The 15,068-nt window shown below is 38.3% G+C and overlaps 1 protein-coding gene across 1 annotated transcript in view; it reads right to left on the reverse strand.

The window, feature by feature from the left end:
- Window positions 1-15,068, reverse strand: part of LOC126755419 (uncharacterized) — a 212,161-nt gene that overhangs the window by 134,326 nt on the left and 62,767 nt on the right. The window contains 4 exon segments of the mRNA XM_050467971.1: window positions 11,131-11,277; window positions 11,368-11,493; window positions 11,780-11,965; window positions 14,643-14,888. Of these exon segments, the coding sequence (XP_050323928.1) occupies window positions 11,131-11,277; window positions 11,368-11,493; window positions 11,780-11,965; window positions 14,643-14,888 (705 nt within the window).

Here is a 15,068-nt window from a genome sequence, read left to right on the forward strand (position 1 = left end):
TTGTCTAAGCGATGCTCGGCTACACACGGTCTATGTCGTTGGCGCTCTAATTTACTTATTCGCTGCCACTCAATGTTGGACCAGTACATACACACACACACTTAACAATCTTTCTGCCACATAAAGTGGTCGTCTTGCATAAACACTCGAAAGTATTTTAACTAAGAATCTGTTTCAGCTTGATTGGAAGTGCTGTGCTTAAGTGCACTTAAAGTGTTCCATTTGAAGATTGCTTTTCTAACGACGATATTCTGCCACATCCATTCACACCAGGGTTGTCACAGACTTTGACTTCTTAGCACAAGGCGAGGACAGGCGATGGCTAGGCGCAGAGCAGCTTCTAATCAAGACCCTACTTGCTTTCACACGTACTTGTTTCGCTTTAAGTATTTTCTAATAAACTCTAAACTTCTTTCCAAGTATCCTGTCACTTCACCAAGGCTCTGATGCGACTGCGAGACAATTTCCTGATTCCCCATACATATATTTTGATTAGAAATATCAATTTCCAATTTTTCTTTGTTCATTAGTTCTACCCACTTCACTTCGTCTCGCTTCATTTGAGGTCGTAAATATGGTGTGTTTGTGCAATTTTAATATTTCGGAACTTTACTTGACACTTGGGGTGAATAATCGTAAGCAGATTTCAACAGATCCGGGACAAATGCCGGAAGCCAAGTGAAGTGAAAAAGTCGTTTGCCAAATTTCAATGCCATGCCGCATTAAGCTCAATTAAAATTGCTCTGAGGCGCAGCTGACCGACGCCGAGTGTGGCCTGTTTCTTGGTCGAGTTTATTGCCGAGCGAGCTAAGAGTGATTACAGCTGCAGAGCGATGGGGTCGAAAAGCCACTCGAAGTGGCAACGCTGATGGGAAGCAGACACATTTTGTGGCATCTAAAAATTTCAATTCCATTTACATTATTACATCGGAAAGCCATCTAAACCGAACTGAAACGAAATTCCCAACTTTGCTGGCCCACAGTTGAGCTTTGGAAATTTCCGTGTGGCGAGAGAATGCTGGTTTGGTTTCATTTTATTGAAATCGGCAGATTCTCGCATTTAATTTAATTTTAAAGTAATTTCGAACAGATACTCATGTTTGCTGCTGTGCTAAGCAATCTGTATTCACAAGCTTTGGATGTGAGCTTGCGAAGTGGCTGTGGCTATTTTTTCAAAGTTGATGTTTGCTCTCTGCAATTTAATTAAGTTAAGCGATACTTATGTGCAGAGGGCCATAATATTTTAGCAAAATTGGAGCTGCAAGCAAAAAATATTTATTTTCCGAAATTGTGTTAACTTTTGGCATAGTTGGTGAGCTTGCGAAAACAATATTGCCATCATAAACTTTGCAAACCATATCAAGGAGAAACTACTTTGAAGGCTTGCTTTATATTTACAGAAAAAGTAAGTCAGAAACCTGGAAATCAAGGAAGATAAGATTTAAAAAGTTTAGAAAAACTGATATTTTTTGAGCTCATTCCAAGTACGTTTAAAGGTAGTTCGGAATAAATATCCATTGTAGTACTATTGTGGCACACAAAATCCACTCACGATTGCAGCCTGATCCCGCATTAAAATATATGAGTTCGTATAGCCAAAAAATTGCATAATCTGCCTCCACATCGTTTTGTAACATCTGATCTCATTAGTGGTCACTCACCCACTAGCCATAAGCTCCAAAAAACTACTTAATTATTAATTATTTTAAACTCTCTGACCACCAGAAATTTGTACTTTTCCAGAAGGAAGGACCGTCAGACACTTTAAAATCCGAAGCTAATGCTTTAGGCAATCTAAGCTTTTGTTGCTTACTCTTAATGAAAATGTCCCTTCCTTCCTTACTTTAGATATGGTCTGTATATTTATGTAGCCCATTATATGGCTCCTTAGAAATACAATTGATGTGTTTGTAATTAGCGTTAAACCATCGTCTTGCTACCTCGTTTCATCTTTTCGGTTAAGCCATTTGGTGCACACAATCAAACTATTTACATATGTCCTCTATGCTTTTTGGAGACCGTGATTCAAGGTTTGGTGCCTTATGGGTTTCAAGTATTATGTCTCGGTTTGTGTTAAAGCTGCGCGTTCACAGAGAGCGTGGAAAACTGTTTCCCTTATTCCTTCTAGCTTGCAGCAAATATTGTTATAGGGCAGACACATTTTTAGCGCGTGTTCTTCAAACGGCCAATGCCTCGTTATAGTAGACGTAAGACTGAAAATCTGAAAATACTATTCCTGTTAAGTTATAAGTCCTTGGTTGTTGTCTTATCATACTTGGGCCCTAACTGCTTCGTTATTTTGCAGTTGGTTATAGACTTCCATCTGCCCTGAGCTTAAAGCATTTCTGCAATGTTTAACTACGCTGGAATTAATAAGTGGCGTCGACAAGACCAGCTGTGTTGCCTGGTTATCCATATGTATGGTTGCTTTTTGCATCCGCCCGACAAACAAAACGCGAACATTTCCGCGTGAGAACTTGCGAAGAATACTACCGAGTCTCAGTGACCTAGCCAGCGTAGCCGCTGTCTTTTAATTCGCTGAACTATGTCAATCTATGTCGTCATATATCTCAAACATCTTATCGTTCCATCGAATGCGGTATTCGCCGTGGCCAACGCGCAAAGGACCATAAATCTTTCGCAGAACTTTTCTCTCGAAAACTCGCAACGTCGACTCATCAGTTGTTGTCATCGTCCACCATATAGCAGAACGGGAATTATGAGTGACTTATAGACATGAGAACCAAGCCGCGAGTACGACGACTGCTTGTTTGATGACAGGAAATATTTTACGTCTTACCTTGCATTTACTTTGCTTTTTTGTCCAGTCTGGAGAAAGCAGAACTAACGGCGCGGTTGGCCAATATTATCAATATCATCGGCATACGCCAGCATCTGTACATTCTTATAAAACATTGTACCTGCTCGATTCAGTTCTGCAGCTCGAATTATTTTCTCCAGCGGCAGGTTGAAGAAGTCGCACGATAGGGAGTCGCCTCGTTTGGTATCGAACGGCTCGGAGAAGTCCTTCCCGATCCTGACGGAGCTTTTGGTGTTGCTCAACGTCAGTTTACACAGCCGAATTAGTTTTGCGGGGATACCAAATTCAGACATCGCGGAGTTGAGTTTGCTACTTCCAGAAAAAGAATATGCTTTCAAAATCAAAGAAATGGAAAATCTTATTGACTGCTTCATAGATAGATTGAAAGGCCTTTTGGATAATGACAACGTCGTGCTACGTTTGAAGTTCAAAGGTGAATTTGATCACTGGCAGAGCCATTCGGGGCAAAAGCAAACGTCAAAGGACAACAAGTTACTGACTAGTGCATTGAAAACGTTGAAGAACTGTGATGTAGACCTATACCCCATAATTCATAGTTTTCTTCGCATATTCTGCTCTGAACGCTCTTTTTCGACACTTCGCCGCATGAAAACGTGGCTGAGTACCATCATGCTTCAAGATAGATTGATCGGCCTGGCATTGCTGTACACGTATCATGACATTGAAGTCACTGCAGAAGATGCTCTCTTACTCAAAATTTTCTCTATTCACGACTGGAGTGTATTCTCATCCGGAGAAGTCTATAGTAGTCTAACCTTGAGAAATTATAGTCCCATTTCTCAAGGTCCATATTACAAGGTGTTTAACCATAAAAATACACGCCTTACACAGCAAGGCAACGTTTCCGCAAAAACTAGGGAAATCTCCGTTTTCAAAGCATAAAAATACTTACATACTAATAATGAAAGTCTTATTTCGAAATGGAGCTGTTAACTCCACTAAAAAGTGTTCTTCGTAAAGTAATTACTTAAATATAATAAAATGAAATATTTTTCGTGAGAGAACCATAAACAAACGATAACAGTAAAAGATACATATAAGTTGAGATGTCTAAAAAGCGTGTTATATACATAGTAAAATTCCGAAATTTCGGTTCGAGTGCTACAGAGGCAAACTGCAATTGCTACAAATCTACAAACATACATATATACATATATACAAAGGAACAGAAAGAACCAGGATCACTATGTACAAACTTTATTTAACACGAAACTCAATGTAATTTTTTTTGTTTTTGTTTCTGTTTTGGCATCCCACTACAACCAATTTCTGAGTTAGTAACGCGCATTACAACAACTCGTTGCCGCTACTCAAAAAACAACAGTCATTTTCGCAACGCAAAATGTGTGGTTATTTTCATTTTATCAAAATTCTTTTTAACACACTTTCCGTAATTATGTAAGCACTATGCAAGCCAGTGGTTAGATAGAACACTTAACGGTAAATGTAACAATGCAGTCAGTTGCAAAACGAAAATCTCGCGCTTGCAACAATGCAAATATCTCATTTCGATTGCTTTTCATTTTTTTGTATTTGAAATTTTGTGTGTGGACTTGCACCAATTTGAATTTCCAATTAATTTCCTTATTGATATCTAATTAATGAACACACAACAGTTGCTATAAATGTATTTTCGCAGCATTTCCGCATTAAACTACTGGCATTTCCGGGGTCGCTACGCTAGTGAGAGTGGGGCGTTCTAGTTGCTCTAAAAAATGTAAATTAATTCAACTAATTTGCATGCAGCATCCGCTAATTAATTATCAAATTGGCTAGAAAAACTCAAATGCGCTGCAACTATTTTATTTCATTATATTTTACGACTATCATCTATGGTATTTGTTGTATGAGCGTGCTAAGAGAGAGAGAGAGAGAGTGAGACAGAGATAGTTAGATTTGTGGACTCTACGTGCCTCACAGGGTTTACGTCTTGGGGCACATCACATCAAAGGATCTGCGTTAACGCAAGTTTGGCGGAATGGCGACTGCGGCTCTTAGTTTTCTGTTCACGGCGCTTGACGCTCAACTCTCGTGCTATCGTCTACGGCTTCTAAGCGCGATTCCGGCTTGGCCAATCTGGGGTCCCTCGGCAATGGAGCAGCGGTGCAGTGGCTGGCTACAATCGGGTTTCAATTACATTTTGTTGTACCTCACCTCAAAAATTGATTGCATTTGGATGCAGTGTGTAAAATATTTCTATTTTTCTCTTCTTCTTCTTCTTCCTTCAATAAATTGTATTATATGTTTTTGTTTTTGTTTTTTATGCTCAACAACGAACAACAAGTAAAAATAAAGAAATATTTGCTGGTTTTGCTTTTGGTGTTTTAAAACAACGACAACAACAACAACGAATTGGTGCTGAATTTTCTTACTTTGGCGAGTGACTTTTTGGGAAGTTCACGTGCGGTCGGTGCGGTTGTGGGCGTGCCGCGTTTATTGCTGCGGTTTTTCTTTAACACGATTACGCGCATGGTGACGGAGACGACGACGGCGGCGGCGGCGACGGAAAGGAATCAAAGTTAAAGCGAACGATAAGAGCTGTTTTTGCGATTAAGTGTTGACGACGTTTATGGTGACGTGTTATTCTTCATTTATTATTAGAAATTTTTTAATTCAAAATTTTTATTTTTTCTGACAACGAACTACATACATATATTGTGTTTGTATATTTTCAAATTCTATACAATTTTATAATTAATTCTACTGCTTAATTATTTCACGGCTATTTTGCTTGAGCAACTTTTTGGTTTTTCATTTTATGTTTCGTTGTTTTCTTAATTATTTTTACTGCTTTACTTAAGGCTCGTAGTTTTCAACACATTTTATTTCAAATTCTTACCTTATTATTAATTTTTTTTTTATTTTCAATTTTCAATATTTTCCTACTAACATTAGCTATGAACTTTTCAACTTATTGATAGTTTTGTTTTTGTTGTAAATGCCACTACTTCATAAAAGTGTGCTTTGTGCGTGTTTCGTTAGCTCTTAATCAATATGTTTGTATCTGCTCAAGTTATCTGAATTGAATAAAGAATGAGCGTGCTCAGTAGACTTAATTCTTATTAGGTTTGTAATAACGGTTTAGTTGCGAATTCTCGGAATTGTTCTTCTACTTTATTTTCCAATTTCATAATTTTATTTTCAGTTACACTTAGTTTGGCTGATTTCAGTGCAATACATACATACATTTATATAATACATATTTACACTTTTTCTTATTGAACAACTCTTTTTTAGATTAATGCGATTATATCGAATTTCTACACTCGCTTATTTAATATATAGTATATACAGTTAAGTCCATGTGTGCGTAAATGTTTGAAAGCTGCTTTATGTGTGCGGAAACAGATATATTTGTGCTTGACAAATCAAATGTCATTTTATGAATAAATAAACTCTAAGCTGTTCTTGAAAAAAAGACGGATTAGGGATTATATTTAATTTCTTCAAAGTTCGATTTAAAATTTCACATTAAGTTTGACTTGGTAAGGAGTCTTCTGCAGGATCGCAGCGATTGGGAAGGAATAGGAATATAGACATTCCATTCCACAATTGACCAGTTACGTCTTTCATTATCTACCAAACAACAGACGTTCAGGTGATAGGAATTAAATGAAGGAGTTACGTGGGTTTCGCGGCTTCAAAAAACTTATTTTTGGTTATCCTATTGAATTCTTGAACATCTCTAGAATGTTTTCCTTAATTCTCAAGTTGATCCGAGAAATAGTTTTGGAGATACAGTCTTGAAAAGTTGCGCGGTCAAGGTCAGCTATATAGTCAAAAAAAGTTTAAAAGCATTTTTCTCGAAACTATGTTTTCAAAGTCGGTTGACAAGACTTTTCCCGAACTACTAAACGATCTTAAAAAAGCTTTACACCGGTTTTCAAGATATAATTTACAAGGTCTTGAACGAAGTTTTTTTCCGTAAAAACGTCTGCCAAAAATAAAATTTTTACGTTTCTTGTTTTTTCCTCGTACAATACATACTATGTTTTCTATGTTAATTAAAACATTTTTTCTTTTTGCTTTTGATGATCCTGCAAGAAGTTCTGCTGTCAAATTGCTGAAAATTACGTCTTCATGACCGACTTCTGAATATTTCATTTTTTATATAAAGAAAAAATATCAAAAATTAGCCGTTTTTCCTCGCGGAAACCCATGTAACCCCTTAAACGGTTTTGCACTAGACCTTTAAATAATTCAAAAGTTTCGATTTGTTCATAGTCAATAATCACAATTTTTCGTTGAAAACACTTTTGAGTGAGATTTTACTTCTCATTTTTATGTTTATTAGACACAGACGTAAGCCTTCCAATTGTCTATATATGTACCTCGTTGACCTCATTGCAAATCTAAAGGCTAAGTGTTCCAGGACATTCATTAGCAACGGTCATTAGCTTTAGCTTCAATGCTTTTTCTTTACAGATTAGTTTTTGACTTTGGAATAAAAAAAATCAGTGAAGATGTTAGTAAGCCAAGTGATAAATGAAAATCGAAATAATAATGAATTAGCGTGTGTCACTACAGTTAGTTTACAGTTAATTTACAGCAGATGTGGCGAGTCTTAGCTTGAATAGTTAGTTGCTGCAGTACATTGCGGAAATAATTTCTGGCGGCTACCATACAAATAGCACAGCATTAGTAGTTGAAGTGGGTATAGCAAGAGAGTTTCGGTGAAAGTACTTGTGAGTTGAGTGAAAAATTCACTAGTGGAAAAACGTTTTACTTACATAAGTCAGTAAAGACTACTTAAATTTCGTAAATATCAACTTTGAACTTTTCAGCTTCACTGAGGAAATGTTTGTGGGATTTTTAAACTATTCTTCGACGATATCACAACTTACTTATTTTTTTTTGCAGATTTCTTATTACTTATTTATGCTCTTTTGCAATTTGTTGGAAGTCGCACTTAATGAATCACTTAAAAATACACTAGAGATTATTCTTAAACGTTACTTGATTTTTTAGTTCATCACTAATATTATTATTTTTTTATTGTTGTAATTTTTTTTAGTTTTTTTTCTGTAAAAAATATCAAAGTAATGCCTTAATGCTTTGAGGAAGTTCCAAAGGGTTAGTAGATTAAGTTTTTAAGCACTCAGGCCTTTCAGAAGCTATGCTCAGCTCACAGCCTGATTTATATTAAAAAAAATCTGAAACCCCCACCTCACATATTTATGAAATAAACTCGCGTCAACGAGCTAAAATGAGGCCAACCGAATCTTTGTTGGGACAGTCCAACATTTTCGCTGGAAGAAACCTTTTCTCCAACTTTAGATATTTCATAAAGAAATTATGAGCATATCCTCAGATTTTTCATGCAATAATGGGACCCTAAGCTACGTCTCTTTAAATGTTTTGTCTACCCAGGCTGGCTTGATATGTTAAACCCACTGAAATATGAAGAGAAAATCGGCGAAACCCCAGCCGTCGGTACACATGTAACCAAATGAGTGCTAAGAGTTCAAGCAATTTGTCTTCGAAAGACCAATTTTCGAAGGGTACTCCTTTTATTTTTTGAGGATTTGTTTTGTTGCTTTCAGTTTATTCATAATTACCATAGAAGTTGGGGAGTTTGTTACATAAAATTATTAATTTTATTCATTTTTTTTGTTTTCTCTATTTTTTTATTTGCTACTACTATTTAACACAACTTCCTAGCTAAGTTTATTTACACGTTTGATGCTCATTACACAAAATGTTTTTTGTTTTGTTTTTTTTTTTGTCACAAAAATATCACGCGGCTTTTGCTTGCACTTGCCATCACGCAAAACTATAGAAGAACTTCGAAGAATGCCCCAAGGCACACTCGTGCTTGAGAAGGCACGCACTGTTTTACCGCAAACACTTAGTAACGGATTTCATCGAATTATGCGAAGGTGATACGCGTCTAATAGCAGACTGAAGAACAAACGCTACGACACGCATTGGTCGCACGGACACGATTGGCTAAGCAACGGCTAGTTCGGCGGCCACAGACGGCAACGGCGGCGCGGAAGTGTTTCATTCACAAAACACCCATACGCGCACGGTATCAGAAATAGTTCTCCCGAATCACGGATGCACTGCTTTAGGCGTTTGGCGGCTTTAGCGTAGGCGTAGACCAACAGCTTGTGTGGCACGCAAGCGAGTAGCGATTTACCGTTAACCGTTTTCCGTTCGATATACACTCGAATTGTCGAAGCACGTGACTGACTGTGTGGTCTGTAAGGCCTTTCGCTTTTATATGTTGGGTTACATGAAATAGCTTTACAAGTAGCAGGACTGCATTTCGATTCGGGCTTTTCCGTCTTCAAAGACCACTTTGTGTTTGCATGGCACACTGTTCGGCGCAACACGACCAGCTTTCTTGTTGGTGTGACAGCAACTAAGGCGCTCTCCCTGTTGTGCCGCTCGCTCTGTGTGTTGCAGAGTGTTTTGCTTTCGCTCTCCCACTCTTTTCGCAACTCTTTTTTGGGCGTTTATGCTCGCCCCTTCGCTTCACTTCGCCTCATTTCACTTCACTGCGCTCTGCACCAAGTGACAGGCGTTTTGGCGTTTTTAATACTCGACTTTGACACTTCTTGCATTGCCTCGCACAATCGTTATGACTTCATAATTTTTTTAGTGCCCCATCACAAAATGGGAACACAAAACCTCGCAAAGCTCTGCGAATTTTAATGAAGAGAGTTATTTTTGAAGTTATTGTACCTTGCTAGTAATTTTCACACTTTCTGTCTTCACATTCTCATTCTGACTCTCGCTTGTGCCTTGTGCAGCTATCTATTTATAAACACTGTACAAAGTGGAGGAAGTGCGGGTGTGGGAGGAAGAGAAAGGGTCGATTGCTGTCTTATTTTTAACTGTTCACCACTCATCTACTGCATTCCCGTTATTCGTTTCCTTTTTCTTTTCAGGTTATACACTAATATGTTTTTGTTTACAAATTCGATTAGAAAAACTTAGGATACACCCCTTAACTGCCATCCCACGTGGGTAGCACACTTTCCGAATATATACCGATATATTTCGAGACACATTGTTTTGCAGGCCACTCTTAAACTGGCCAAACGTGGATGGAGAAATCCGCCTTAACCCGATTTGACTCCATAACTATCTCACTTTCACGTAATCACTTTGCTTTGAATCGCTCGGATTTTCTTTATTAAATCACCTTTAGCTTCAATCACAGTCTGGCATATTTAGCGGCGCGTCTGGTTTATTTTTGTTACTATTTTCGTCTTCAATCCGCAACGATTCTCGCTCCTTTGCTCTCCGCTTCGCTATTGTACTTAAATGCAGAAACGACCTCGCGTTCGTTCGCTCGCCACTTGACTGACATTAACGGGAGTCGCAAGTGACAGCTGGAGCAATGCTAGGTAAGTGGAAGAGACTCTGCGAAACATTTAAGCGGCGACTGAAGGATGAGTAGGTCACATGCGCACTGCGGCAGTCGGTCGTATGCTCAGCTGCGAAGTTGCAAATGTCAGTGTGACAGCTGTTCGCAAAGCATCACACAAACCCATGCACATGTAGCAAAGACTTTCACTTGTATACTCATCTCGATAAGTAGGTCAATGTCACTTCCATTTGCATGAACTTCATGCAGAAAATTCTGCTAAGAAAGCTTGTTGAGCTTTCAATAACAATATAAAGGAAAAAGTTTTGTGAAGACTTTAGGTAACCTGTTGCTTAAGGTGCCGTAGAAGCTTTGACAGCTTTAAAAGCTTTAACAGCTTTGCAAGCTCTCCACTTAAGCGGCAAAAAGGATACGAAAACAGTAAGCTGCATTTATGTTGATGCTACAGCAAACTGAAGAAAGCTTAAAAAGTTTACGACTGTAATAACATTACTGGACGTAGTTACAAGTTTCTCTGTGCTTACATAGACAAAGCTTTTCATACTAAGCTTACATAGCACCAAAGTTTCTTTTCAATTAATAGACACATTAAGAGTAAGAACTAACTATAAATCAAGTATAAAATAGGTATTCTTATAACAAAAGCTTATAGAACACAAGTACTAAAATATTTAATGCTTTCAAAGCTCAACTTCGAAAATAATATTGGCCATACGAAAAAATCTATGTGCGATTCCAAAAAACAGCAACATTAACATTTGATAAATTAATGAAAAAATGGTTCTCAGATATTTAAACGAAATATATTAAACGAATAACAGTAAAAATTTCTGAATAATGGTCTCACGACCATCTTGGGTGTTGTTGTAAACATACATGCAAGTTGCTATGCAATATTTCTTTGGGCGAGCTTTCTTCTTAAAAACGATCTTTAGCTTGGTCCACTTACCTGTGCTTTGATGGCAGCGAAGTGCAACTGCTTAGCACGCAAATCAAATTTCTTCAAAGAGAGCTCCTCCTGCAACTCATTGACCTTGTTGTACAGTTGTCCCTCAATGCCACGCTGCTGCGTGCGATTCAAGCCGTCCACGGTATCCTTGAGGGGAGAGATAGAGAGAGAAAGAAAGAGAGAGAGAGATCTCGTTAACTTCACTTAATCTTTGTACTGGAGTAACGGTACAAATACCTGTAAAAGACGTATTTGCATTTCCAGCTCATGCGCCTCCCGCTTCAACGATTCCAGGGCTGGGCGCAACGACAGCGTCGAATGGCGATCGAAGACCAGCTCGTTGCGCATCACCGGAGCCATTTCCTGTTGAAACCAAATCAAGTAGATAAGCATACATAGTTACAACACAAAATACCGAAAAACAACCGCTAAAGTAAAAAATTAAAATGAAGTCTAACAGCCATTTCGGACAAAAAGCGATAAGAAATGTTTCGGAACAAAAATGTTCAAAACTGTAAAATTAAATTAAAAGAACTAAAGCTTTCTTCTTTAGGCTGTGTTAATTTTTTACTTAAAAAGAGAACTGTCAATCAATTGAGTTAATTCATATCATTGTGGGAGGTAACTGTATTTGGTCTCGTTCGCTTACATTAAAATCACCGTTATCCTCGACTTCGGCCGGCAGCTGCGGCGGCGCAAACATGCGCTTAGGAACTTTTTGCACCTGCGTGGGCAGCGGCGGCAGAATGCGTACGAAGCTCGTGAGGTCCTGCAACGGCGACACGGCGCCGCACTGCGCGGTGAGAGAGCCGTAGCGCTTCGCTTGATCCGATGCCTGTAAAGAAATTTCGAAAGCAAATAAGTGAGGCAACACGCTTCAACTGAACTTCCCGACAGTTGACTACATTACAGTGACGCTGAGCTTCAAAAAAGTAAAACCGAAATGTAAATATGTGTATTTGCATTTGCATGTGTGTGTGTGTGCACTTGTAATGGAATAACGCTAGTAATTAAATTGGAATTCATAACGATTCCATTTAACTGCACATTGTTTGCTTGTTTGCTTGTTTTCTCATTTTATTATTGCGGCCACAATAATATTATTACAATTGACCCGTCTTCATTGTTGTCATTGCTGTTATTGTTGTTATTAATGGTCAACCAGGTATCGCTCAAGCCAATAACTTGTGCAAACCGCCGTTTGTGTTGATAGTGGCCAGACCGCCGCACGCACGCAACGCAACAGTTGCACTTGCACACACACACGCATTCATGCAGACACACATACACGTGGACGGCTTGTATTTCACCTCCGAAGCCGCATGCGAATTTCAATTTTAATCGAAAATTTCTCTGAGAATGTGTGTGTTACGCAATTGTTCCTTCCAACAATTTATTCATGACCATTGTGTGCAGCAAATCAGCGCTGACCTTTACACAATACTAACGCACCCACAAATGCCTCCGAATACGAAAATGTAACTCAATTGTTTGGTTAAAATATTTTGAAAAACAATCTGCATAAATTTCATCTAACAATTTCAATTCCAATTATAACGGAAAATATATGCGAATAAAAATCTCAGCACTTAGGTGATAATTATTGGTTAGTCGAAAAAGTATCGAAAGGTTATACTGAGTGTTTGGTGCGATTGGAAAGAAATCATTCGCAATGAGTTCCTCGAACCTGGTTGAACGATTGATTCTACATTTTACTGTCAACAACTGATGAGATTGAAGCAAGCAATCGAAAAAAACGGTCAGAGCTGATCCGCAGAAAGGGCTTCGTTTCCATCAGGACAACGCTACATACGAGGTGTGTTCAAAAAGTATCGCGAATTTTGAATTTTCGCGGGTTACGTATATTCGAATTTCGAATTTTTTATGGCGTTATGTTGGTACTCATGTCTCTCACTTATGCCGACAAGCTCGACCATTTTGAATGTTCATTTAATTGTTGACAGCTGCTTTGCTTGCACGTGTATTGGTTCGTCTTCGATTTTTACCTATTCAAAAAAATGGATCAAAGAACCTGTATCAAATTTTGTGTGAAAAACGAAATTCAGTTCGCGGATGCATTCCGAATGTTGACTGTGGCATACGGAGAAGCTACCTTGGACCGAAGCAACGTTTATCGGTGGTACAAAATGTTCTCAGAAGGCCGAGAAGCAGAACAAAAATTGGCTTTTGCACCACGATAACGCCCCTGCTCACACATCGTTGCTTGTGCGCGACTTTTTGGCCAAAACAACACACTAATGATGCCGCAGCCACCATATTCCCCAGATCTGGCCTCTGTGACTTTTTCTTGTTTCCTAAACTGACGCTTCTCTTGACGAGATAAAGACGGCATCGAAGGAGGAGCTGAAGAAGATAAAAAAAATGATTTTTTGAAGTGCTTCGAAGATTGGAAAAACCGTTGGCACAAGTGTATAATATCTCATGGGGATTACTTTGAAGGGGACAAAATAGATATTCATGAATAAAAAAATAATTTTTGAAAAAAACACAAAATTCGCGATACTTTTTAAACACACCTCGTAGACCACACACATTTTTCATGACTCGGCAAACACTTGGAAAGTTTGGCTGGGAATTTTGACGCATCCACCATAAAGCCCTGAGCTTGCACCATCGGACTACCATTTGTTTCGGACAATGCAAAACTCCCTCAATGGCGTAAAGTTGGCTTCAAGAGAAGCCTGTGAAAATTACTTTTCGCGGTTTTTCACCGAGCCACTAATGGAATAATGTTTCTAGCGGAACAATGGCAAAAAGTGGTCGCTCAAAATAGTACAAATTTGGTTCATTAAAGTTCATTATAAATAAAAAAAGAAGTTGAAGTTTTATTGGAAATACGAAAAGATTTTTTCGACTATCCAATACCTAATTAATTTTTTCTCAATCTGGAAGTCTGATGCGACTTTCTTGGTTTGTTAAGTAAGACCAACACTCGTTTTTGTTGTCGCTCTCAAGGTAAGACACTAAGCCATTCTAAACGTTAAAAATGTGTTAATATGCAAACTGGCTGATCGAAATCAAGATCTTGTAAGGAAAACTTTTTTTTTTACACGATTTTTTTATATAAATTATTTTTGAAGACTGCGCTACCATCTCCGTACAATTTAATCAGATCCGACATTGGGAGCTTACAGCTGTCGCTTAAATTGACCGATCACAATCAAGATAAAGTCCTATCTATACCCTTTTAAACTGTATGAAATACACTTATGAAGGGTATTTTAGCTACGGTGCGCCCAAATTTGGCGATTTTCCGAGTTTTCATTATTAGATTAGCACATTTTGTGGGAATTCCAGTATCTTGTAGACGCGTCTTCCATTTCAATGCTAACTAATGTATTTAAAAATGCCACCAGACAAAATTTATTTACTAGAAAAAGGAACAAAAATGTATGTGAAAAACAAAAAATAACAATTTTTTAATGCTTCAAGTGCCACATAACCACACACAAACACAAGCAAGTGCATACAAACCCGAAACGGCAACTCACCTTGTTGGCAATGACATCGGCACCCTGTTGTATCGATTCGGCGATAATACCGCATAAATCATTGTGTATCTCCTCCAGTTCTTGCATCAACTGCGGCACCGTGTCACAATGGTAGGTCTCCAGCATGGCATTGGTGGCATGCAACTGTTGCACGTACGCATTGTGTGCGTCTATGTATTCGGTGAGTGAGAGTGGTGTGGGATTTTGACGATGCGACATGTAACACTGTTTGTAATCCAAACGACACTGCAACGAGAGCGCACAACAAACAACAAAAACAACAGAAAATGTCATTTAACGGTTGAGCAGACAATGTAATCATGTAAATTGAGGAGGACAGTGCAAAGGAGCAATTTCGTTTTGTGTAAAGGAAGGTCGAAAGCTGGGAAGTAGAATACAATTAGCGCTTTCTTAACTCTTTTCAAC

The sequence above is a fragment of the Bactrocera neohumeralis genome, chromosome 4, assembly GCF_024586455.1.
Source record: "Bactrocera neohumeralis isolate Rockhampton chromosome 4, APGP_CSIRO_Bneo_wtdbg2-racon-allhic-juicebox.fasta_v2, whole genome shotgun sequence".
In the NCBI taxonomy this organism is placed as follows: Eukaryota; Metazoa; Arthropoda; class Insecta; order Diptera; family Tephritidae; genus Bactrocera; species Bactrocera neohumeralis.